The 26,763-nt window shown below is 37.5% G+C and overlaps 1 protein-coding gene across 1 annotated transcript in view; it reads left to right on the plus strand.

The window, feature by feature from the left end:
* The window catches only part of pcdh15b (protocadherin-related 15b), a gene marked incomplete at its 3' end in the record, with an annotated part of 357,459 nt that overhangs the window by 142,019 nt on the left and 188,677 nt on the right, over positions 1-26,763 (plus strand). The window contains exons 13-17 of the mRNA XM_079845636.1: positions 4,111-4,245; positions 16,221-16,370; positions 19,652-19,845; positions 23,639-23,771; positions 25,762-25,841. Coding sequence (XP_079701762.1) covers positions 4,111-4,245; positions 16,221-16,370; positions 19,652-19,845; positions 23,639-23,771; positions 25,762-25,841 — 692 coding nt within the window. The remainder of the gene's footprint in view (positions 1-4,110; positions 4,246-16,220; positions 16,371-19,651; positions 19,846-23,638; positions 23,772-25,761; positions 25,842-26,763) is intronic.

The following is a 26,763-nucleotide window of genomic DNA, read 5'->3' on the forward strand; positions in this document are numbered from 1 at the left end:
TAAAATGACGTCACACCAGTTTATTCTAAGGATTAAATGGTAGAAGTCTGGACATTTTCACACCAGGGATGGAAATTAGCACCCGCCACCAGCCAAATGCGGGTGATTTTGTGTTGTTGCGGGTAAACTCGCTTCACCTACCGGCCACCGTGGCGGGTAAATAAAAATAGCATAGCCAACTGTTTCACCTGGACAGCGGACACTTTTAGAGGAGGCACACCTCCAAAAAAAGTGTGCCATTACAAATCAAATTCCCAATAAGTAGTAGAGAAGTTAATTTGCGCGTGGTTGCATTTTAGCGGCTTTGTTGACATAGCGGCAGAGTCTCGAGAACATGCTGTAAACCTGCGCGTTTTTTTAAAAACATATCGAGCTCGCGTCACATCCACCGTTTGCACGCAAGAGGATCTCCAGATATAGAGCTGAATAGAAAAAAAAGGTATCAATGGGTCTGTCCAGAAACTCGTGATGAACCTCAGGCGAACTGCACACTTTGCAGAGAAGCATTTCAGTTGCTCAGACTGTCTTACTTAAAGCAGCAGCGGTGACAGACCGGTCTATGTGACAGACACATCCGTGCTTCTAAAGGTATAGGCCTATTGTTTCTTTAAATGGATAATATATTTATATAATATTCCATACATTATCAGAGCTTGGCAGACAGAATTATTATATATATTTTAGACAGGTTAATTAATAGATTCAAGCCTAATTAATGTTATTATTAATGCATAATTTTAATCATACATAATAAATAATCCTGCCATATAAAGTTTGACATTTATTAAAAGAATATTTAGATAACAATGGGACAAATAATTACATAATAATATAGTCATAATTGAAGTAAATTAATAAAAAAATAAACATTTTAGAATTTCAGAATTGTCAAAAAAGTGATTACTGGTTCAAAATGACTGCTTAAAGGGACAGTTCACCCAAAAATGAAAATTCTGTCATTATTTACTCACCCTCAAGTTGTTCCAAATATGTATACATTTCTTTGTTATGTTGAACACACAGGAAGATTACTATGGAAGTCAATGGTGCCCCCCAAAGAAGTCTGGGTACAAACTTTCTGCAAAATATCTTCTTTTGTGTTCAGCAGAACATAGAAACTCATACAGGTTTGAAACATCATGAGGGAGAGTAAATGATGACAGAATGTTTTAGTTTTGGGTGAACTATCCCTTTAAAGTGCACCAAATAGGCTACTAAAGAGTTCTTTTGAAATAATCAAATGTAAAATATTATAAAATGTTATATTGTCGTGAATGGGTGTCCCTTATTTTGCCACACTGAAGGTGGCAACCCTAGTATGTTGTCAACACGCTTCAGAAGATGCCAAAACTAATAGTTTCATTGTTGGGACTAAAAACCTAAAACTGGAAGCCATAAAAGACCAAGAATCATCCAAATGCCACATACATTAATCTGCCCTACTCATTTAATGAAATGTATATCAGTTCATGGTTTGTGTGTGTATAAGAGAGAAAGAGAAAATGTCAGTATTTCATTGAGATTCGAGATTAAATAAACTGCTTAAGTATTGTAGAGCTTGTAGCATTAATTACTAATCGGTTAAAAACAAGAAAGTGGCTGGTAAAAACATTGAGTGGCCGGTAGATTTTGAAATCCACCAGCCTCAGTGGCCGGTGGACAAAAAAGTTAATTTCCATCCCTGTTTCACACATGTTTGGAATGACATGAGGGTGAGTGAACGACAGAATCTTCATTTATGGGTGAACTATCTCTTTAATCCCATAAGTCTTAGAGATGGAACACACTCTAATGTCAAGCATATGTTTTGTCTCCCATCTAAAGCTGAATCCCAGTGATGTGCCTGTAGGTATTAATGAAATTAGTGTGAGATGTGAGAAGTGAAAAAGTCTGCCTTCTCTCTCTCTTTCTCATTTTTGCTGTGCTGTCTTTTTGTATTGTTCAATTTGCTTAATGCTCTGCATGATTACTGCCCTGCGTCTTGTTTATTGATTTTCATTTACAATTTTGAGCGGACTGGCAATTGATCTAATGTATCTCATTAATAATTCTGTAAATTCGGAGGACTGCATTCAGCTGAAAAAATTTAGAGCATAATGAGGAATTGCAAACAACATCAATGTTAAATCTGAGGTCTGTGATTTGTGCGCCACTAAATGGAAATGCAAAAATAATAATATTTTTACATTTATATTTATCTAATATTTCACAAACACTATTCCCAACTTGAGGGCGAGTGAATGATGACAGAATTTTTATTTTTGGGTGAACTATCCCTTTAACAGGTGTTGACCTGATTGCCGCTTGTGAGGATTGATATTAAGGTCTGTTTGCATTTTCTAATAGTTGAAATTCAATTCCTGAACCAAATGATACAAGAATCAGCAGGTGTTTCTTCCTGGAAAGTAAACCCAGAGATGATGGAAATCAATGTTTAGGAAGCCAGCATCCCATACTTTTTTGTGCAAAATAATAATCTGTAGTTTCAATAAAATCACTCATTTCAACATGTATCAAGCTATAAATGAAAATTTGAGAACTGTATCTCAAATCCCTTGGTATAATCTATCATTTACAGCAATAAACACAAATTACCTATTTTTGCCATTTTTTATGGCTATGGATACTTTAATGCTCTCATGATTATATTCTGCCACTTTACCCGGGATTTCACACCAGGGTCACATATATTTGCACTATATTTTGCAATTAAGTATGTGTGTTGTGCACTTTTTAAGAGGTCTGCAGCAGTATCTGCACTCAGCTCACATAATGCAAAGTGTGCCATGAAAAATGTATGTACTGCAAGGGCATAATGGCTGAATTAATAGTCTCCATAGATTGTAGTACTGCAGACATTCTAGGGTCCGGCAGGAATTTGAGCAGGTATAAACCACAATCTGCTTTTTTAGATAATGGTTGGTGAGAGGGAGAGCACCACGTGAAATACAAGCATTCATATAGATAGAAAATTCCTAATTCGATTTCAGTAACACTTTATTCTAAATTTTAGTGTAGAGTATCTTTGTTAAAGCAAATATTTCAATAAAAGAAAGTAATAAAATATTGATAGATCATACATGATAGTATTGTTTTTCCTCTGTGCCCATAAAACACTATTTTAGCAAATTATGTAAATGTGAAATTTAGTCTTGAGATGCACTTGTAAAAACTCTTTAGATACAGTATTTATGTTCCTTAAAGGTATAATTCACCCGAAAAGGAAAATTATCCCATCATTTACTCACCCCCAAGCCATCCTAGGTGTATATGACATTCTTCTTTCAGACAAATATAATCATCTGAGTTATAAAAAAATGCAGTGAATGGTAAAATGGCGAAAATGTAAAGCCCAAAAAAGTGTGAGGGGTTATTAAAGGCCTTCTGAAGTCAATCAATGGGTTTGTGTTTATGTTCAGCCCCTTCCGTATTCAACTTACGCAGAAAGTGTAACGCCTCTCGCAGTTCAAAACGGTTACGCTACATCTGACGTCATCATCGCGCCAGTTACACTTTTTCCGTTAGTTAAATACGCTAGACGGTCCGCCTGAAGCTTGATATTTTACTTTTAAAAGTTTTAATTATATGGATATTTTTCTTACACAAACCCAATTCGCTTTAGAAGGTCTTTATTAACTCCCCGGAGCCGTGTGGATTACATTTATAATGGATGCACTTTTTTGGGCTTCAAATTTTGGGCTGCCATTCACTGCCATTATAATGCTTGGATGAGCCAGGACATATTTTTTTTTATATAACTCTGAATTTATTCGTCTGAAAGAAGAATGTCATATACACCTAGGATGGCTTGAAGGTGAGTAAATCATGGGCTAATTTTCATTTTTGGATGAACTATCCCTTTAATTTACTTTGATATTGCAGATACTGGCTCCTGCATTTTCCTTTCTGTTTTCTGTTTTGAGCGGTTAATCAGTATTTTGACTAGTTTTCTTGAGTTCTCCTTAATACATTGTGTTTATCTAATACACTAGGTCTATGAGTGTTTTTCCCTTTCATGGCAATTTGTGTAGCCATACTGCCAGCATGCTCTATCTTCTGATGTCTCTGCCATCTGACACAAGAATTTATGGTGATTTATTTCCACTGCAGACCAAAGATCCCATGGTGCGTATCTCTCTGGACGACTACAACAACATCTTTGCAGTGACGCCCAGTGGGATAGCACGCTACCTGACACTACTGAGGCCCGTGGACCATGAAGAACAGCCGAGTTATGCCTTCACGGTAAGGGATCCATGCCACCTTTCCTTGACAAGCCTGCTTAGCTCTGTCTCTGTCAATGGGGCTCGCGGCTTTCATGTCAAGGACTTTGTCTAAACTCGCTTCTCCACACACTACTCGATTTTTCGCTCTCGGGTTTTTTTTAAAACGGCATACTGCACTAAAGGAATTCTGATCAACTGCAAGCCATCTGGTTGTATAGATTCTCAATTCAAGTGGAACTTCTTAAAGTTGCCATGAAATCAATTAAGTTTTTAGGTTTTTAGTATGAATATGTTTGGCCTACTGTTATCTGTAAGCTAATGTGCTCCAAAAACAATGACAAAATTTGCATTTAAAAGATATAAGCGTCTCTCATTTCCACTAATATGGATCTATGATTTTGATGACATCTTTCTGTACTTCAGCTTCTTATCAGATTTTCTGTCCAATCAGAATCTGAAGCATCCTGCCCCCTACACTATAAATAGATGCTGAAGCTGCAGCTGAAATTGGTCATTTTTTCTCACATTTACTATTTTATACATAGTGAATGGCACATGGTGAACACAATTCAGGCAGTGTAAATATGCTTTCCATTGGGGCAAATTAAGTCTGGTTTCGCGTTAGTTTCACACAGCGTACACACAGTCTGCTCCGGTCCAGAGCCACAGAGATAGCACAGAGTGGATCATATGTGCGAGTCTTAGCAGAAAACATATCAAACCCATTTGAATTCTGCACAGAATGCTATATTTTAAAGCGATATGGAGGAGATTTGCAGGAGAAAGGCTTAGAGATTGGGAGGAAACTGTTGCTTTACCGAGCTCAACAGCTCTTGCCGAGCTGTGATATAAACAAAACACTATTGGCTATTTTAAAAAAGGAGGAGCTGTTTGATATGTCCTGCCCTGTCTTCCTATTTCAGTGGCAATTACATCAACACATTGAATAATGCTGCACATTTTAAGGCATTTCAGTGGGCTTTTAAGTATGTGATGTGGGTCACAGCCTCCTATAAATTTTTAGTTCTTAGAAATGTATTCTTTATATTCATGTTGTTTTCATAAGGTTTGTGTATACCAATTTATACAATTAATTATAAACAAAGAGGACCTATTATGCCTTGATTTTGTTTTTGGGCTCTGCTAGAATAGGTTTTCATGCTTGAATGTTAAAACAACACATTTTTTCACATATTTTACATTGTTGCAGCACCTCTCTTTCCAGTCTGTCAGTAACTCTGTTTAGTTCTAGTCTCTATGAAGCCTTTCTGTCCGAAAAGCTCAACATGCTCTGATTGGTTGGCTGGACCAGTGTGTTGTGATTGGTCAACTGCTTGGTCAAACGTCATGCCACTTACCATAACCGCGAGTTTCAACACATTACTAACCAAACTCAACGAGGCCTAACTTCAAGACTACAATCGAGGCGTTTTTAGGGAATGTTTGAGAATAACTTTCTTTGGAGTGACTTTGTAACTTTGCAGACCTTAAACACAAACAAACAAACATTTGAAAAAAGTAAAAGTAGGATAATAATTGTGAAACCATGATGCCATCATGAAGTAAAAAGCCTTGAATCACACATTAAATACATGTGTGTACACTCACTAATCATTATTTCCATTTTAAAAAAACTGCAGTGCAGTTTGTAATAGTCACTGCTTTTAGTTACTTAGGTACTTTTAGCTATTTACTCTCCAACAATGCTGAATATCACAACACTGCATCAGGTCACATGGACAATGCAGGACACTGTGGTGCCATCAGCTAATTCTCCCAGGTTCCTGCTATTCAATTCACACAAAGCACCATATTTCACTGTCTTTCAAAACTGTATTATGGATATGCAAATCTCAGTTTGGTAATGGAGGTTGCTGTTTTCCCTACATGTTGTGCTTGGTGGTGAATGGATTTGTATTAACTCTGCTAAGCATGTCCATGGTTATTTAAGTCTCTTACATATATTACAGTGATACAGTGGATACCATTTTGGCTTGTTAATGAGAGAGAACAATTGTAATTTTAGGACCAGGCAATTATGGTAGTATGGGTCATACTATTATGACCTTCACAAAGGATACACAACTGCATTTCCTTGGTTAATGGAAACACGTTTGCGATTGTGAATGTTGGCCCACTTACTTGTCAATACACGCTTAACATTATGTAGTGGCATTTTCTATGGAGCCAGAATATATAATGTGTTTTTATTATGCACTTCTCATTATAAATGTGGTGTAGGGGGCTCTGGATAGAGATGGCACCTTTGTTGTCGGGCAGCTGCATTCTATGTTATGCAATTTAATAAAACATGTAGTCTCATTCAGTAGCTGAGTTTGGTGGAGTTTAGTGAAGTAGTTAAAATCGTTTCTTTCTATAAAGTTAACAATGAGATGAACAGTGTAGCGCCAAACACTACTCCATACAAAAATGTTAATCCATCCAGATTATTCCAGATTTCATCCAAACCAGATGTAATAAAATAAGACGAAGAAGAAGAAGAAGACGAAGAAGATGAAGATGAAGAAGAGGAAGAAGAAGACGAAGAAGATGAAGAAGAGGAAGAAGAAGACAAAGACGACAAAGAGGAAGAAGAAGATAGAGAAAAGATCTGCACACAAAAATTAAGCTCAGAAATATTATTCAATCAAGGCTACCAAAATGTAAAAAAAAAATGCAGAGATGTGTCAAGTTCAAAACGTTTTCAGTTTCAACTGTTCCTTAGTGCCATACAATTCCAAGAATACCTGCATTTATTTAAATGTCAGGACATTACCGTAATGGAGGTATTAGAGAAATGTCCTGGAAATGTAAATGAATGCAGGTGTATGCTTGGAATTTGAATGGCACTGACTGAACCCGAAAAAAAACTAAATTTTCAGCAGCCATTACTTCACTCTTCAGTGTCACATGGTCCTGATTTAGCTGTTTTACCTGTTTTCATGACAGTAGTAGTGGCATATACAGATGCAATTTCAACTTTAGTGTGATGCCTCTCAAAAATGCTGCTAGCTTACACTTACTGGATATACAAGCCCTTGAATTTATTTTTGAGCAGAGGGAGCCGACATGACTCTACCTAAGCGGCACCCTGGAGATAACTAGACGTCTAGTTTGACATGCCAAACTTGTGATGCACATGTGATAATCTCAGCTCTTGAAGCACCTCGCTGATATGATGTCATGACTGTATAATTGATTTCCCCTTCACTGTCTTGTTGGCAACAGCAACAGCAATTTTTTTTTGTGCAGTGCACTCTCAATTAGGGATGTGCACCATACCTAATTTCAATAATGTTTAAATAGGCATTTTGTAATTGACTAGTCAAATAGTCCAAAAAAAAAAAAAAAACAGAAGCTAGTCATAAAACAGTATGTACAGTCAAACCAAAAATTCACTCCAGATATATAGTTTTACTATAGTGGGTGCAGGACACTAGTTCAAAACAAAATAAAATAAACTGTGACATATTATACCCAAAAATTCCAGTAAAATTGATTACAATTTGGGACCAAAATTATTCAGACACTTTGACCTGACCATGTTTTGCTTAAGTGTTTTTTCTTTAATTGCTAATGTGACATTTTACTCCACAGACTGAACAAAATTAAGCATTGCTTGGTAATTGGTTGACCAAAATTGGTATTAACTTAAATTGTGTACTTAAATTGAACAGCTGACAACTGATTGGTTGATTGTAATCCATTACATACCTTTCTAAAATTAATTTGTTCTGACACAGTTTAACTCTGAGTTCTTGTCATATTTTATTACAATTTTCTAAACTATAGTGAATAAACTGTGATAATGTGAGAAAATGTTGAAGGTGTCTGAATACATTTTGGTTTGACTGTATATGAATATACATATTAATCAAACAGTCTAATCCCATATTAAATACCACTGGAAAAATGATCATATGCAATGTTATTGCCTTGCATTTTAATCTTTGTACATTCAACTCACAGTTGTGGTCAGAGTTATTGGCACCCCTTGTAAATATGATCAAAGATTACTGTAAAAATAAATCTGAATTGTTTATCCTTTTTATCTTTCATTCAAAATGTTAGCAAAAATCTTTCATCGAAGTAAAAGAATTGGAAGTGGGGGGTAAATCACATTATGAAATACATTTTCTTCTTCAAAACATTTTGGCCATAACTAATGGCACCCTTTTATTAAATACTTTTTGCAACATAATATCCCCAAGATAACAGCTCAGATTTTTTTCCTATAATGCCTGATGAGTTTGGAGAACACCTGACAAGAGATCAGAGACCATTCATACAGAATCGCTCCAGATCCTTCAGATTCCCAGCTCCATGTTGGTGCTTCTTCTCTACAGTTCACCCTACTCATTTTCTATAGGGTTCAGGTCAGGGGACTGGGATGGCCATGGCAGAAGCTTCATTTTGTGCTCTGGGGCACATTTTTGTGTTGATTTGGATGTTTGTTTTGGATCATTTTCCTGATGGAAGATCCAACCATAGTCCATTATAAGATTTCTTGCATAGGCCATCAGGTGTTGATTATTTACTGGTTGGTATTTGCTAGAGTCCATGATACCATGAATCTAAACAAGATGTCCAGGACCTCTGGCAAAAAATAGACCCACAACATTAAAGATCCATCTGTATATTTAACTTTGGGCGTGGGGTACTTGTATCCCTGTTTGCACCAAACCTATCTGGTGGGTTTGCTGCCTAAAAGCTCTTTTTTTGTTTCATCTGACCATAGAATCCTTTCGCTTTTGAAATTCCAGTTGTGTCTGACAACTGAATATGCTGGAGTTTGTTTTTGTATGAGAGAGGGGGATTTTTCTTGAAACCCTCCCAAACAACATGTTTGTTTGATTTTTTTTTTAGACTTTCTGACCCCAAGACTCAACTAATATCTGCATTCTCCAGCTGTGATCCTTGGAGAGTCTTTGGCCACTCAAACTCTCCTCCTCACCGTGCATTAGGATGATATAGACACACGTCCTCTTCCAGGCAGATTCATAACATCTTTAGTTGATTTGAACTTCTTAATTATTTCCCTGATGGTGGAAATAGGACTTTTCATTGCTTTAGCTATTTTCTTACAGTCAATTTCTATTTTGTGAAGCTCAACAATCTTTTGCTGCACAGTGGAACTATTTTCTTTGGTTTTACTCATTGTGATGGATGATTAAGGGAATTTGGCCTTTGTGTTTCCTCATATCCTGTCAAACAAGAAGTTATGGCTAGACAATTCCATGTTCCTGGTCACCCTGGTGTGCTGGAAAATGTAAATATTAATGGGAATATATTTCAGAGATATGTTACTTAAAACAATTATAGGGGTGCCAGTAATTGTGGCCAGTGTGTTTTGTAGAAAAACATTTATTTCTTTCAGGACCACTATCATCAAAGATTATTGACAATTATCATATAGTTTGGATTGGATGTATTTTCTGTTCTGGGCAAGAAGGGAGAGCAGCGATAACCCCCTAAGGGTTAACAGAACAGAACCAACAATGTATTGCAGATATCATTGATGTCAATATTTAATGTACAACTTAATTCAGGAATTTGGGCTGATTCAAGGGGAATCAGAATACCAGATCCTGACTGACGAGAGGAGGAGCTGGGGATGGAGGAGGGTAATTAGCACTGGATAAATGTAATAGCTGATAATACTGAAGGAGCTTATATATGTATGCTGTGATATACATCATATTCCTATAGGTAGACGTGATCAGCTGACAGTCAGCTGATGCAAACTTGTCTAACACGACCTGCCAGAACAAACACTATACGCTTGATTTCATGATGTGATTTCCTCCAACTTTTAATTCTTTCTTTCAATTTATTTTTTAATGAAAGATCAAAAGGATAAACAATGCAGTTGTATGTTTACAGCCATCTTTAATCATATTTACCAGGGGTGCCAATAATTCTGACCACAACTGTAAGCATTCACTTAATCCACAGCCACCTCGAAGCAATTTCCGTTGCCTTCCTGGCGGACTTAATGCCCCTTCGTCCTATACTGGCCCCTTTGATGCCCAGCATGTTATAGGACTGGGCTGTGAACCCTCTGCATTCCACCTCAATGGGCTCACACCTTGGATTTTAGACATTACTTCAGCTCTCTTGTACCAGCTCAATGTACTCTTCCTCTCATTGGCCTCCTCGATACAGTCCTCCCAGGGGACTGTAAGTTCTAAGAGGATAATCTGCTTGGAGACTTCTGAGATCAGCACCATATCTGGCCTTAGCAAGTTTAGTTTCTGCTCCCAGTCCTGTGACGCTGTTAGCAGGCCAGGTGAGGTGGTTACCTTCTGTGTTACCTTCTTCTCAGCCCTGACATAAGTGATAAGTACAATAAGTACAACCTCAATAGCCCATTATAAACAGAATTCCTCAAATGAAAGTTAGCCAACATAAATCAACACGTCAAGGTATTGATGTTCATTACCACGGCAACAGCTTGTGCATCCAAGTTTTAACACGCTTCAATGTAGGGCCCACGGACTGTTGGCTGAACATCTGATTCATAAGGCGGACAAAATTAGAAACACTTTTCTGAGTTCCGGGAGATGTGTGTGTGTCACATTCTTTAATTGTTTTGCCTGGAAACAAAGCCGCTGTGACACCAATTTCCATCATCGAAGAAGAAAGCCATCATGTTCACAGCTATAACAATGAGTGCTTATCAGAATCAACTAAGCACTGGAATATCGAAAGTATGTGAAGTTCACAGCATAGACTCTTTAAAAGAAGCCCAAGAGTTTTACACGCCTGTCTGTTATTGTAGGGACATCGACTTTAGAAGTCCACATCCCTAAACATGATGCTGAACAAAATGAACTGTGATTGGTTGCTTTACATGTCAGTCAGACAGCCTCATGGTGCAGCCCTTGACCAATGAAAGCTGCTATGGAGTCCAGAAGTTCTGCCGTTAGTCTCAAGGTCTGACTATGCAAGAGTGGCACATAACTACACTTAACGCTTCATACTTTGCCCTTGCTGATGAACTCCTAAATTAACTAGTTCAAGTCTAAAGTTAAGTTGCACTTCGCAAAATTATACTTTGGTGTTATTTTTTTCCCATGCAGGTTTTTATTTTTTCAGCTCCAGCTTCATTATTAGACGTATGCAGTGAAGAGGAGGCAGGAAATTGTGAGGGAATAGAGTAGTGGGTCCAGATTATTGCATTCCCCATTCCAGATGGAAACTCGCATCTACCACAAGAGTGCCACAACTCCTGACATGTCAAGTGCACAGGCACTACCAGACAGATGTCACTGAAATACAGTACGTGTCCTGTGCAATGACGTCTGTCTCTGTGACAGACTCAAAGAAAACAACATTTATAGGAGTGGCTCATACTCCTTTTTAGCCAAACCCTGACTGAAGGTGTACTCTAGGCTATCTGAACCGTGCGTACAAGGAAACCATGTCTAGTTGAGCGGCACAATTAATCGTTAAAAAAAATCGCAATCTTGATTCCTAAATGACCACGACTGCTTTCTCTTATTCATGTTTCAAATTGCAAGGGTCAGCGGAGTGTGAACAGGGGGTGAAAGTGAACTGTGATAAAAGTTTATAATTTGGGTATAAACATGGTATTGGTAACATGGTACACAACGTGCGATTAATTAAAATCCCTTAACGTGTTAAATTTATTTAAAGCAATTAACGCAAATCAATTACAGATGTACGTGAAGCTGCGTCATTAACATACTTTTCGTCACGCAGTTATTTGATCTTGGACATTTCAATTCTTTAACCCACGCTTCTCTGCTTGTGATCAGGCCATTTTAAGCTGTTAAACTCTGGGAAAGTGTTCAGTGATCCAGTAATCAAATTCATTCAAACAGTCCAAAACAGCGCTAATGCAAAGAAGACCAGGCTGATCACATCAGATATATCAGAGAGAATAGACACTCACATATATCGTTTTTGGTGAATCATTAATTTCAATGTGTGCTTTGCCTTTAAAACACAAACTCTGTCGTATTATGCCATTGTTTCTGAAGAGCGCAATGTTGGTGACTCACAGCAGTCGTGCAATAAGCGCATGATAGTCTGTTATATTGATGCGCAGAGAATGCGTATGTGCGTGTTCTTGATCACTGATCGCACGCTGCATTCATGTACAGACATATTTCAGTACATTCGCGTTGTTTCCACACACACTCAGGAAGGATAATGTTTGAATTGTCATGTGTACATTAGTGATGTCCAGTTCGCGAACAAATCATTCTTTTGAACCTGTTCTTTTTAGTGAACCGGTCAAACGGCAGTTTACTGTTTAGCAATAATCATCTAATTTCAAAAGTTCCATTGTTAACGTGTCTAACTCTTCTTCTGACTCAAAATAAACCAAGTTATTCTGTTACTCCTACACTGACTTAATGCCGTCAAAGCGGTTGATTTAGGAGTTTTCTGTTCGGTATCGCAGCTTGACCCGTCTACATTTAAATTTACATTTTACATAAAATGTCTAAAATGAAAACAATCACATTGTTGTTGCTCTGTACACATAATATACACTGTGAATTCTGTAAAAAAAAATTTTTGTAATATATTTTTTTTTGGGTGCTTAGGTTTGTATAAATGTATTATATAATAGAATTATATGGACTCCTTATATATATATCCTCTAGTTTGCATGTTATTTTGCTTAGGTTTTTTTTTCTTTTTCTCTTCAGAATCGTGGGAGAATCGTGATCTCCATTTCACACAAAAAAATAAGGATTCTCAATTTATTCAGAATCGTGCAGCTCTAGTGTTACCACTTACACACTACTAAATATTTGTGTTGCACCATTAAACTTAGTTGAAACTTAACTCAGTGTCCTCAAATCAGAAGTAACAGTTGGACTAAAACAGTAAATTGATCAAATTGCATCAATATGCTCATGTTTTACTTGACATACCATATATATATATATATATACAGTTTACATTTTTCAATGGTATTTTCAGCTGAGATTTGCTATGTATTATTTATTGCCTTACATAAGTATACTGAATGTATGCAGGTAAAGTAGGATGTACTATATATCCAACTTTTAATATATTTCAGGGTGATAATGTAGTTTAATTTTTTTGATGATATAACAATCAAGCAGTAGAGATTTGAGATGCGTACAGTGTGTAAAAAGCAAAGAATACAGTGAACTTATCAATAAGCATTTCTCAACATGCTTTCACTGTTGAAAAGACCTTTGTGCCTGATTCTATAGGAGTGTATAATTACGGTATAAGAAGACTAAATTGCGGAGGCGGCAGCGACTGAATGCTGATTCTCAGTCAGACGTGCGTTTAGGTTGGCTCATGGGACGTGTGCTGCGGGACTTAATATTCACTGCACTCCACCTCACTCCTGCCGAGTGCCGGTTCATTCAGAAACAGAAACCAGCTGGTCCCGTCTAAGGGAACAGAAGAGTCCGGGTCCCGTCGGTGATGTTACTGTGCCGTGTTAGGCTAGTGTGTCACATACAAATGGCTGCTTAGAGATGCCATTATCTGTTCTGCGACAAGATGAACTTTGTTTGCCGGAGCTGTGGAATATCAAGTATCTCATTTGTCCTGTTGTTGTAGCCAATAAGCATAGTTTTCACTCGTTTGAATGAGTCTGTGGGGCCATGTAGATATACCCATGATGTGGTTAATTTGGAGGAAAGTATTCCCTAAAATACACAAAGTATTGCAGTTGCAGCTTATTTTTTTTTGTTTGTACATCCTTGACTAATGTTTCAAAATAAAAAGTAATGCAGTGATCATTACACTGATAGTGTAATCAGTAACTACTGTTATAAAAAAGAGAAACTGTTGTTGTGAAGAAAATATGCAAAACTAGCGGCCAAAATGCTAAGTTGTTAGCTTGCTGTAAAGACAGTTCTTAGTGGCTTGTGACAATGTGTTTGCTGGAGTGTTGTTAGGTGGTGTTGATGGTGGCTGCTTTAAGCCAAAGTATGCTTTGTTTTGTTGAACGCAAAGCCTTTGAATGTCTACTGTATTTGATAGCATACACACATGCGGTTCACAAATGTACACTAGAAAGTTTCATTCTTTTCCAGTGGCTGCGCTATTTCTCTCCAGAAGTTATGAGCGATAAAAAACATCTCCAGTAATTTGTTGTTGTTATGCTGCATCTACCATTTCTTTTCTGACTGTTAAACAACAGCCTGGGCCTCTGTTGCCACCTTGTGGACAAACTAATTTAATGCAAATAAAATAAAATAAATTCAAATGCAACAATTGCGTTGTGAGAAAAACCAGGCTGCTGAAATTTGTGTTGTGCACTGTACTTATACTTAAGTATATGTGAAAAAAAAAACTACTTTGGGCTTTATTGACCAAAGAACTTGCAGTAGCATTAGTGATGTTAAAGGGATAGTTCACCCATAAATGAAAATTAGTAAATTTTTTGTCCATTTTAAATGATCGCATCTGCCGTTAAGTTTTTTCTGTTGACTGATTAATGTTGAATGGACTTTTATTTTGACCACACTGAGTACAAAGGGCCTGAGCATAAACACACAAGATCCCTTTTATGGAAGCTTTTTTCCCGCCACAGAATAAAAATCTCACAATTCTGACTTTTTTTCTCAGACTTGCGTGATATAAAGTTGCAATTGCGTTTCTGACTTTATATCTCACAATTCTGACTTTATATCTCGCAATTCCGACTTTATATCTCGCAATTCTGACTTTATATCTCACAATTCGGACTTTATATCACGCAATTCTGACTTTATATCTCACAATTCTGACTTTATATCTCGCAATTTTGACTTAATATTAGGCAATTTTGACTTTATATTACGTAATTCTAACTTTATATCTCACAATTCTGACTTTATATCTCACAATTCTGACTTTATATCTCACAATTCTGACTATATCACGCAATTCTGACCTTATATTATGCAATTCAGACTTTATAACTCACAATTCTGTAAGTGGTAAGTGGTAGACCAATCACAACACAATAGACTGTCTGACAATCTGATCAATGAGAGCAACATAGGCTCTCGGATAGGAGGGGTTTAGAAAGACCAAATCCTTTATCGAACCATTTCAGACACTGTGACAATGAGGTGAAAATGAAAGTGTTTTTTTTTTTTTTTACTTTGGATGCATGTTAACCTATTGTAGGATACCTTTAAAACAAAAGGAACCTTTATAATAGCATACTAGGGGCACTTTAAATTCATATGGTTATACTATGCTGCACTTTCCAGTTTACTGCTATGACATATTCACTGTGTACTGTACATAATATTAGGATTACCTTGTCTTTGAGAAAGTTTAATTCTTAGTCCACACAGAAAGTGTACTGTTGGTTACAGCATTTACTTCCAGTGTTACTAACGTCTATATCTGTGATTTTTGTAAATATTATGTAAAATGCATTGAATTGCAGAAATGTTATTTACTATTTTTAAATCAAATATAATGTCATATAGGCCTATATTGGCATTGATATTGGCCGTCAAAAAAACCATATGGTCGACTACCAATTATCAACATGTTTTCATTTGTGCCGTCTTTTATTCATAATATTTGACTTGACTACCTCCTTTTGTGCTCGAGCTTCAGCTTTTGTATTCCATGTGGAGGTTGACAGAAACACTTCGCCCTTCTCACAGCGCAGTCCACAACCTCTCTGTGATATCCCATTAGTCTAGTTGACAGCTAGTGAGGCAGCTGGGAGTTGCGCCAATGGACTGTTCTCTCCACGCAAGAGCATTCATTTGAATAATTTGGCTAGGCCTTTGCTATCACAATAATCAAAGGGAAAATGTGAGGATCTGCCTTTTATATCACATATCTGTTTGCTGATGTGTAACTATCAGCAGTATTAAAATTTTGCTTTTAGCTTTCCCTTTCTAAAATGGCTGATTTACAGTGATTCATCTGTGCACAATGTGCAATTATCAAATTAAGCAGCAAATACCTTTCTCTGCCTCCCGGTCTGATATTAACAGTTTTATTACTTCCCTTTGTCTGTAGATGATTGCCTCAGATGGAGTTCAGGAGAGCTCTCCAGTCACTGTTAATATTACTGTGATTGATGCCAATGACAACACACCCACCTTTCACAACGTCTCCTACAGTGTGAATGTTTACACAGACATGCAGCCTGGGGACACAGTCTTACAGGTAATCAATGAGCTACACTTTTACTGCAATAAAAGCATTTTGTCTGGTTTTCCATTTCTAAGCATCCTCTAAATCAGGGATAGGCAACTTTGACCACTGTCCTGCTGAGTTCAGCTTCAACCCTGATAAAAACTTGCCTGTCTGTAGCTTTCTAGTAATCCTGAAGACGTTGATCAGGTGTGTTTGATTGGGATGGAGACTTGTGGCTCTCCAGGACCGAGGTTGCCCATCCCTGCTTTAAAAAGACCATGCATTTACGTTTAGCCTGATTTTGTGCTTTATATATACACTCACCTAAAGGATTATTAGGAACACCATACTAATACTGTGTTTGACCCCCTTTCGCCTTCAGAACTGCCTTAATTCTACGTGGCATTGATTCAACAAGGTGCTGAAAGCATTCTTTAGAAATGTTGGCCCATATTGATAAGATAGCATTTTGCAGTTGATGGAGATTTGTGGGATGCACATCCAAGGCACGAAGCTCCCGTTCCACCACATCCCAAAGATGCTCTATTGGGTTGAGATCTGGTGACTGTGGGGGCCATTTTAGTACAGTGAACTCATTGTCATGTTCAAGAAACCAATTTGAAATGATTCGAGCTTTGTGACATGGTGCATTATCCTGCTGGAAGTAGCCATCAGAGGATGGGTACATGGTGGTCATAAAGGGATGGTCATGGTCAGAAACAATGCTCAGGTAGGCCGTGGCATTTAAACAATGCCCAATTGGCACTAAGGGGCCTAAAGTGTGCCAAGAAAACATCCCCCACACCATTACACCACCGCCACCAGCCTGCACAGTGGTAACAAGGCATGATGGATCCATGTTCTCATTCTGTTTACACCAAATTCTGACATTAACTGAGCAGATTGTGAAATACTCAGACCGGCCCGTCTGGCACCAACAACCATGCCACGCTCAAAATTGCTTAAATTAACATTTCTTTCCCATTCTGACATTCAGTTTGGAGTTCAAGAGATTGTCTTGACCAGGACCACACCCCTAAATGCATTGAAGCAACTGCCATGTGGTTGGTTGATTAGATAATTGCATTAATGAGAAATTGAACAGGTGTTCCTAATAATCCTTTAGGTGAGTGTATATATATATATATATATATATATATATATATATATATATATATATATATATATATATATATATATATATATAGCCATAAAAATAAACAATGGATATATTCTCTGGAAATATCCATAATCTCAATATTTTACACAATTTAGCTTCTACATTGATTGCATTAGTGATGTTAAGATGTCTTTCCTATAATTTTTTTTTTTTTGAGAGCTTATCACCCTTAATCCACTTGTTTGAAATAATAGCTGTAGTTCCCACATTTACGAGGGGCTTATTGCTGAAATAATTGCTCAGATCTCTGTTTAATCTTTGTCTTAACCAGAATTTTCTTTTGAAATGTGTGCGTAACTGATCTCTTTGCAATCAGGACATGAGCAAAGCGCAGATTTGCTCTGACATACTGAAAGATTGACCCCAGAAGTCAAAATTAAAAAGTGCAAGTTATATCATCTAAAAGGTTAACTGCTCTATTGTATGCTGGTAGTTGTCACTTTATAAAGGTTCTGAAATAAATCATTATCTCTCTGTCTGTAGAATGAGTGAGTCAGAAAACATTGATGCTTCATATTATTAGTGTAATTCTTACAAAACATGTCTGGGTCACATTTCACATTTAATAAAGAAACATAGAAGTTATTTCTGCATAAATATTACGAAGCATAAGTTTAAAAAAAAAAAAAAAAAAAAATATATATATATATATATATATATATATATATATATATATTTTTTTTTTTTTAATAATTTTACTGTATTACATAAATTTTACTATTATTAATATTATTACTTGTAGTTACACCTGTGTAAGTATTTAAGTTTTTGTTAATCATTTATTAGAGAGTATAAATTAAAGACAGAACAACCAATACTATCCTGAGGCTTACATTATTACATTTTTAATACTTACCGGTAAATACAATTTATGTCATAAAATATTAGTTTTTGCATAACTATTTGTGCCTATTTGATTTGATCTAAATAATAATATTTTCAAAGTAAATGTTTTTTCAAATTATTTAAAATCTACATGAATCTGTTAAGTGTGAAAATAATTAAATATATTCAGTTAAATAGTAAGAAAATTTGGTGAAAAGGTTATAGTGTGGGGTTGTTTTTCAGGGGTTGGGCTTGGCCCCTTAGTTCCAGTGAAAGGAACTCTTAATGCTTCAGCATACCAAGATATTTTGGACAATTTCATGCTCCCAACTTTGTGGGAACAGTTTGGGGATGGCCCCTTTCTGTTCCAACATGACTACGCACTAGTGCACAAAGCAAGGTTCATAAAGACATGGATGAGCGAGTTTGGTGTGGAGGAACTGCACAGAGTCCTGGCCTCAACCCGATAGAACACATTTGGGATGAATTAGTGTGGAGACCTGACCTCACAATGGGCTTCTAGAAGAATGGTCAACAATTTGCATAAAAACAACCTTGTGGAAAGCCTTCCAAGAAGAGCTGAATTTTTTATAGCTGCAAAGGGTGGGCCAACTCTATATTAAACCGGAATAAGAATGAGATTTCATTAAAGTTAATGTGCATGTAAAGGCATTTTGTTTAGCATTATATGAATCCAATCAATCAATCAACCAATCAATCAATCAATCAATCAATCAATCAATCAATCAATCAATCAATCAATCAATCAATCAGTCACAGTCAGTCAGTGAGTGAGTCAGTCAGTAAGTCAGTCAGTCAGTCAGTCAGTCAGTCAGTCAGTGAGTCAGTCAGTCAGTTAGTCAGTCAGTCAGTGAGTCAGTGAGTCGTCAGTGAGTCAGTGAGTCAGTCAGTCAGTCAGTGAGTCAGTCAGTCAGTGAGTGAGTCAGTCAGTCAGTGAGTCAGTCAGTCAGTCAGTGAGTGAGTCAGTCAGTGAGTCAGCCAGTCAGTCAAATCAAATCAAATCAAATAAAATCAAATCAAATCAAATCAAATCAAATCAAATCAAATCAAATCAAATCAATCACTAAAGAGTGAACTTCAGCACAAAGTTTTTTTTTGTATTATTATTCATAAGCCACCAACTATCCAGTGTAGCCAGGTGCTGAATGTGCTGAAATAGTAAATCTGAATATTTTAGTGAAACATGACCTGGTCCGGACATGTTTTTGACAGGTTCCATGATTCATAAGCTTGGACAGGGATGAATGTGAATAAGCACCTTTGCTTCATTTTTTTTTTTTTTTAGCTGACAGCAGTGGATGCTGATGAGGGTTCCAATGGGTTGGTGAGCTACAAAATCTTGGCAGGGGATCAGGGACACTTCACCATCAATGACTATACAGGAGTGATCACTGTGCCACCCGGTGTCAACCTGACGGTGGGCCGCTCCTACACCCTCACCGTTAGGGCCTCCGACAACAGCCCGGTGTCCCAGAGAAGGTAAATCAACTGAAAACCCAATGAGGGTTGAAAAAGAGTGTCCCTCTCACTCTCTAACAGAAGACACAACCTCACATGTCCAGTTTTAGATCAATACAATGCCACATGGTGACAGATTTTGCTTCGGAAATATCTCTGAGAACACTCTGCCGATATTGGCCCCTGCTCTTGTCCATCTGACACGGAAATTAAGGGCTTTTCACTCTAATTGCCACTACCTCCCCTCCTGTCCAATTCATACCAGCCGCTGCCCTCTGTAATTCTTGCTGACTGCTGGATCAATAAAGCAGAATGAAGTAGAAATAGAACAAGGGCAAGCAAAGTTCAGGAAATGCATTGTTTCGCCTTGCTGTTCGGGAACTAGTTTAAGAGCCTCTAATATACACAACAAATCAACAGAACCTAAATTAGAAATTTTTCTTCACAGAGCTACGTATACTTCGTTGGAACTGTGTACCCACTTTATCAGGGTACACTCCAAAAATATTTAGGCTTACAATTAAGATTAATTTATTTGAGTTGCATATAAAATTTCCATCCCTTGCCTTACGAAAAAGAGGTTTAATCAAGTGTGCTATTAGTATACTTCTTTTAAACTAAAAATAAGTATACTTTCAGTCTACTTTTTATGTACTTCTCAGAAATATACTTAAAAAGGGTTAGTTCACCCAAAATTTTTAATTGTCATTAATTAACCCTCATGTCGTTCCAAACTTGTAAGACCTTCGTTCATCTTTTGGAACACAAATGAAGATATTTTTGATGAAGTCCGAGAGTGTATAACAGTGAAAACACGGAAACACGGAAAATTCAGTGTTTGGCAGGGAAGCATTTTTTCTCAAAAAACGAAAAAGTCTGTGTTTGGCGAGGAAAGAGTTAATGTTATGAAGTGACAAGAATACTTTTTGTGTGCGCAAAATCAAACAAAAATAACGACGTTATTCAACAATCTCTTCTCTTCCCTGTCACTCTCTTACTCTGTTCACTTTGATGGGCTATTCACAAAGAACAGCGTTTCCGGGTTTTACGGCAAAACGCCGGCACACTTTTGGCCGAGCACGATCCCATGATTACATGCATGGGTTGTGTTGCTTATGTGAATAGCGTAGAGTGAGCACAAAATGTATTCTCATAGCTTCATAACATTAAGGTTGAACCACTATTTTCACATGGACTATTTTAACAATGTCTTTACTACCTTTCTGGGACTTGGAAGTTGAAATTACGTTGCAGTCTATGGAGGGGTCTGAAAGCTCTTGGATTTAATAAAAAAATTCTTAATTTGTGTTTTTGTCAATTATTTTTTGTAAGAGTTTGGATTACACAGTTTTAACATTAACTTCCAAACTGTTAACACGTTACAATAAGGTTCTATTTGGTAACATTAGTAAAAATGAACTAACAATGAAAAATAATTCTAAAGCACTTAACTTAATGTTAATTTTAACATTTACTAATACATTATTAACCCATTTAATACCTTTTCTCCCCAGAGATGATATGAATTAATGTGTATGGTATTTGTAAGGATATTAAACATGCATTGCTACTCGGTAGTAGAACATCACGGTTACGTATGTAACCTTAGTTCCCTGAAGAGGGAACGAGACGCTGCGTCAAAACGCTTGTGAGAATGCCCCGTGAATGCAGCGTTCTGAGAGGGAGACACTCGCAATGCTCACATTCATCTCCTTCGAAAGCTGACTGAGCATGCTGCTCTCCCAAACAGAACACACCCATAATATATCTCTTTCTTTTTATTTTTTAAGTGAAAGACTCCTGCCTAGCCAGAACTAAAGACAGACAAAAACACAGAGAGACAGATTTCACATGTAGCGCTTGCTGAAGGCACAGAGGCTAATGCTGTTTGGTTTGGCTGTGCTTTATAGTTCCTGATCGATGACGTCACCCGCCTATGACCTCCGTCACGCCATTGTATTGATTTCATACGTGCTTCATGACTCACAAGCGTTTCAACGCAGCTCGAGTTCCCTTGAAAGGGAACACATAGAGACTAGGTCTATGGTGTTAATGCATTTACAAACTGACAAAACTCCAGCAATTAGTTTAAAGACCGGGGGAAATAGTTGAAATAATTAAATTATTGTTTTATTCCATTAACAAATAAGTAAAACTTGTCTGGCTTAGTTTAACCTTGTTACTGCTGCATAGCCTTCCTATGCAGCAGTATTCAAATGCATGAAAATTAAATTTAGACTTAAATACTGTATATTTTTGGAGTATGGAGAGGTTTATGGTTAAAGGCAGCAGGTGTGCAATTACATGTGTTGGACAGATGGCGGTTTAGCTTGCGAGAACCAGATAGTTATTTTCATCTCTTATTTTCCCATTTTAAAATTGTATGAGCGTGCTGGCATCAAATCCGCTATATTGGAATGTTTCCAAACAGAATACTCCCCAATACAATTTGCTTCAACCACAGCTCCACACACGTTGATGAATGCCTTGATACAATGTGTCATAAAATAATGACAATACCAGGTTGGGTTTTCACAAAAAATCCAGAAAACAACCTAAGCAATTGGACTGTAACTGTTAGCTAGACTTACTGGGAAGAAGCTTCATTGGAATTTCTTTTGTCAAAAGACAGAAAATCTATATCAGCGCCCATACGAGAAAGGCTGCATTTGCTCAATCGACAGCATCTGATTACATCTCTTGATTACTGCACGTTTGAATTGTCCTTCAGCTTGTAAAACTGAAACCAAGCGAAAACAATTTTTACAGTAATGTACTTACATTTGAGGTCTAGGGAGCAAGGTCAGTCAAAAATATTTCTGTGATGCATTCATAAATATTAGCATCAAAAGGCTGGAACTCAAACATGGCAAAACTCAAATAAATGCCTATGCCCCTGTTTCACAGACAGGGCTTAGACTCAGCCAGGATTAGGGCTTAGTTCAATTAGAGCATTTAGGTAGCTTTTATAAATGTACCTTAGAAAAAAACTGTGCGTCTTTAGACAAAACAATGACATAGGGATAATTTAAGATATGTCAGTGCAAGTTGCTTTGAGTTAAAACAGCTCAAATATGCATTTTAGTCTGGGACTAGCTTAAAGGGTTAGTTGACCCAACAAATGAAAATTCTGTCATTGATTACTCACCTTCATGTCATTCCAAACCTGCTTCGTTCATCTTCGGAACACAAATTAAGATATTTTTTATGAAATCCGAGAGCTCTCTGACCGCTCCATAGACAGCTATTTAACTAACACTTTCAAGGCCCGGAAAGGTAGTAAAGACATTGTTAAAAAAGTCCATGTGGCTCCAGTGTTGTTTGGAACTAAAGTGTTGGAAGTAATTAATGACAGAATTAACATTTTTGGGCAAACTAACCCTTTAAGCTTTGTCAGTGAAACCGGGGAAAAATGTAACGGAGACCAGCTAGTAAGAGCTTTCTAAGTAAACCTCACTCCCCTGACCTCGAGGCACACAGGAGACTGACGCTAGAGACTGCAGTCTTTGGCATCCTTGTTAGTGCGCCGCCTCACATGCCGGAAACACAGGTTCAAATCCCGCTCGGAGCGGTGCGAGTAGAACTAGAGGGGTAACATTGGTGCCGTGACCCGGATGGGAGTGAGGTTCAGGGGAGTGATGTAACACAGGCCAGCTAGTAAAGAGCTGTCCAGGTAAACTCCACTCCCCTGGCTTCAAGGGCCACAATAGTGACTGACTTTATACTTTCATAGCATAAGCTATACCCTTGAGTGAGACACTTAATATGCTTTTCAAATAAAGGAATATAAACTGTGTTCCTTTTGTTTCTTCAGAAGTTCCATCACTACAGTGTATATCGAAGTGCTGCCCCCCAACAACCAGAGCCCTCCCCGTTTCCCTCAGCTCATATACAGCCTGGAGATCAATGAGGCCATAAGGACTGGAGCCACACTGCTCAACATACAGGTGACTTACCCATCAGCTCCATTAGTGATTAAGATACTCTCATTAGGATCTTGTTTAAACAAAAATTTATTGAACATTATCAGGGCTTGACATTAACTTTTTTGGCTCACCAGCCACGGTTGCTACATGGTTTTCCAAAGTTATTAGCCATTTAAAAATAAAATAGAAAATGGTTATTTTAATGTTTCACAGTATTGCTTTTTTGCTGTATTTTTTATCAAATTTGTGAGCATACTAAGGGCATGTTCACACATGACGTCTTTTTTGAAGCTTTCAGCGTCTGTTTTACATTATAATCCTATGGAGTAAACCGTGTTTTCAAAAAAGTTGTGAGCGCTTTTTTAAACGCCAACACTGACGTCTTTTTCTGCAGCTCAGCACGTCTTTTCAAGTTGAAAGAAATTCAACTTTTCTGATAAAAACACCCTATGTCAAGCACCTTTTTGACAGCTGACCAATGACAAGCGAGTAGCGAGACCTGACTGGTTTTCATAACAACAAGAAAAATGGTGCCGGTAGATCGACTAAACAGCAGTAGCACGTGGACTAAATTATTATAAGCACCAGACTGTTTTCTTCCCCGTATTATGTAGCGCATCCACAAACGTCGTTGTGAACCAGCATTCTCCTCCCCGTTAACTTCAAAAGCCAACGCAAGAGCCAACTTTCTCGACATTTTGTATCTCTGCACCACACAGCACTTTTGTTGCAGCTGTTGTTATAACAACAAAAGACGCCCTCGGCTGCCATTTGGAACCAAATGCTGCCAGCTTTTTTTTTTACTGAAAGAGTGCTCGTCAAGTTTTTCTTGTCAAAAAAGAAGTCAAGTGTGAACACAGCCTAATGATGTGTTTTAAAACATCTAAAACAATCTGAATTATTCAAAAATTTTTGACCATTTATATAAATATATCCACATGCATTTTCACGTAAAACCTTGATGTTGGGAGGGGAAAAAAAGGTCTTTATATATGACATCAAAACACAAAATATATACTGTATTTGGGCATCTGACGTAAGGCCCTTTCACACTGGACGCGTAACGAAAAAACTAAGCGGAAAAGCAAATATTTTGTGTACGAATAGTTCGCGTCAGAACCATACAACAAATTTGCGACGTTTCAGAGCTCCAACATTCAAAAACATTCACGTCGACAGCTGAGAAAACATGGACACTTCATCATCCAGTGGAAACAAGCTTTTCTTTTTATTTAAAAGACCGAAAAGAAGGTTTTGGGTGCACCCAGTCTGAAAAGAACAGAGAGTCTGAAAGGGAGTATGCTAATCTTGTACAGGAGCTAAAACTTTATCATGGCCGGTTCCGCACTTACTCTCTGTGGGACAATTTGAGGAGCTCCTCCAGAGACAGTAGCAGCGCATCTGACGAGACAACCCACAAACTTCAGGAAACAATCGATCCGGAGCAGCTATGTTTCCAGTTGAGTTACAATGTAAATCTTTAAGTGCCACAGACGTACTGACGGAAACACATATACACTTTTCATAGTCGCGAACACAAAAAAATCAAGGAGTTTTAACTCAAAAGGTTATGTTATCGTTGTCTGTAGCCTACAGTGGGCAAACACAGCTGTAACTACAACTATAGCTGTAATCTCGTAAGAAATGTGATACCATCAACTGGACATTTCGTGATCGTTGTTTCCTTGTATGTGATTGGTTGAAGCCTTTTCTGTCGCTAGTTAAAAAAAAAGACATCGAAGACATCCATCACATTCGTGTTCGGTGTGGAAGCACTCATTACATAAACCACTGATCGAAAAATAAAACCATTGCGCGAATTATTCGCACGTCAAAATCGCGTCCAGTGAGAAAGGACCTTTATACACTGTATATTTATGCTGTATGCCCAAATACAGTATATATTTTGTGTTTTTCTGTCAGAGGATTCGTGAGGACAAAGTATGGAGGCTGAGTCTTTCTGAGCATAATTGAATTAGTGTAACACAAAAGCGCTTTCTGTCATTTGCAGGCAACCGACCGTGAAAGAGATCCCATTATATATACCATCCTGAGAGGAGATCCAAACAACGCCTTTGAAGTCTCCCAAACGTAAGCTGGCATTGAAAGGCCGGAAAAAGGCTGCTCTGCCAAAATCCATCGTTTTTGGCTTTGAATAAGCCAAAAAGATGTCTTAATTGTGATACAGGCACTGTCTTTATTTTGCTCTCACACAGAAGAATGCAGAGAAACAAAAGTGTATTCTCTGTGAAATATTTGTGTATGTTGGTTAGCCACGTCCTGACATGCACTGGATGCAGATTACATTCTGACACAAACATGATGCATAATTAATAAGAACCGATGAAAATATTAATTCCATTTCAAATAGCAGCTTGCAGTGAAGGACCGATAGACCTTAAATGTTTTTAGAGCAAATCCTCAGATGCATTTTATTTGATTTAGCACTCAGTAAAAGGAGTAAACAACATTAGGGGAGGATAGTGGCTGATATCTCACACTCTCTTTCTTTAGTAATGCATTTAGTAAAGCATGTTATACTCCGTAGTGTGCAGGGTACCAAAGGGCATTTCAATCATAGCCCGGAGCAAAGTTGCTGATCCTGTTCTCCAGTTATTTAAGCAAGATATTGCAGCCAGAATACACTTCTTATGAACTGCTGCTGTCCTTTCAATAAGCAGAAGATGAAGAACAGAACAAATGTGGCTTTATTTCTTGAACTACCTGTGCTTACGGTTACAGCCCCTTCCCTTCCTCTCCTCCTTCCCACAATGCCTTCTGCTCCCTGCAGAGTTTACGATAGAGCTGTCTGTTAGAGGGGATTGTGTAACTGTGGAGTCTGGAAAAGTCTGGCTGGAGGGTGAATATGATAATATAAAGTATATGTTTAAAAAGCACTTTCATGGGGTTGAAAGTGTGGGGTTATCCTTTCATAAAGTAAGCAAAATGGAATTTAAAAAGTGGAACTATTCAGGAAAGTTCCAAATGACTGTGATAGATTTTCAAGCGGAAG

The sequence above is a fragment of the Gobio gobio genome (genome assembly GCF_949357685.1).
Source record: "Gobio gobio genome assembly, chromosome: 20".
Classification (NCBI taxonomy): Eukaryota; Metazoa; Chordata; class Actinopteri; order Cypriniformes; family Gobionidae; genus Gobio; species Gobio gobio.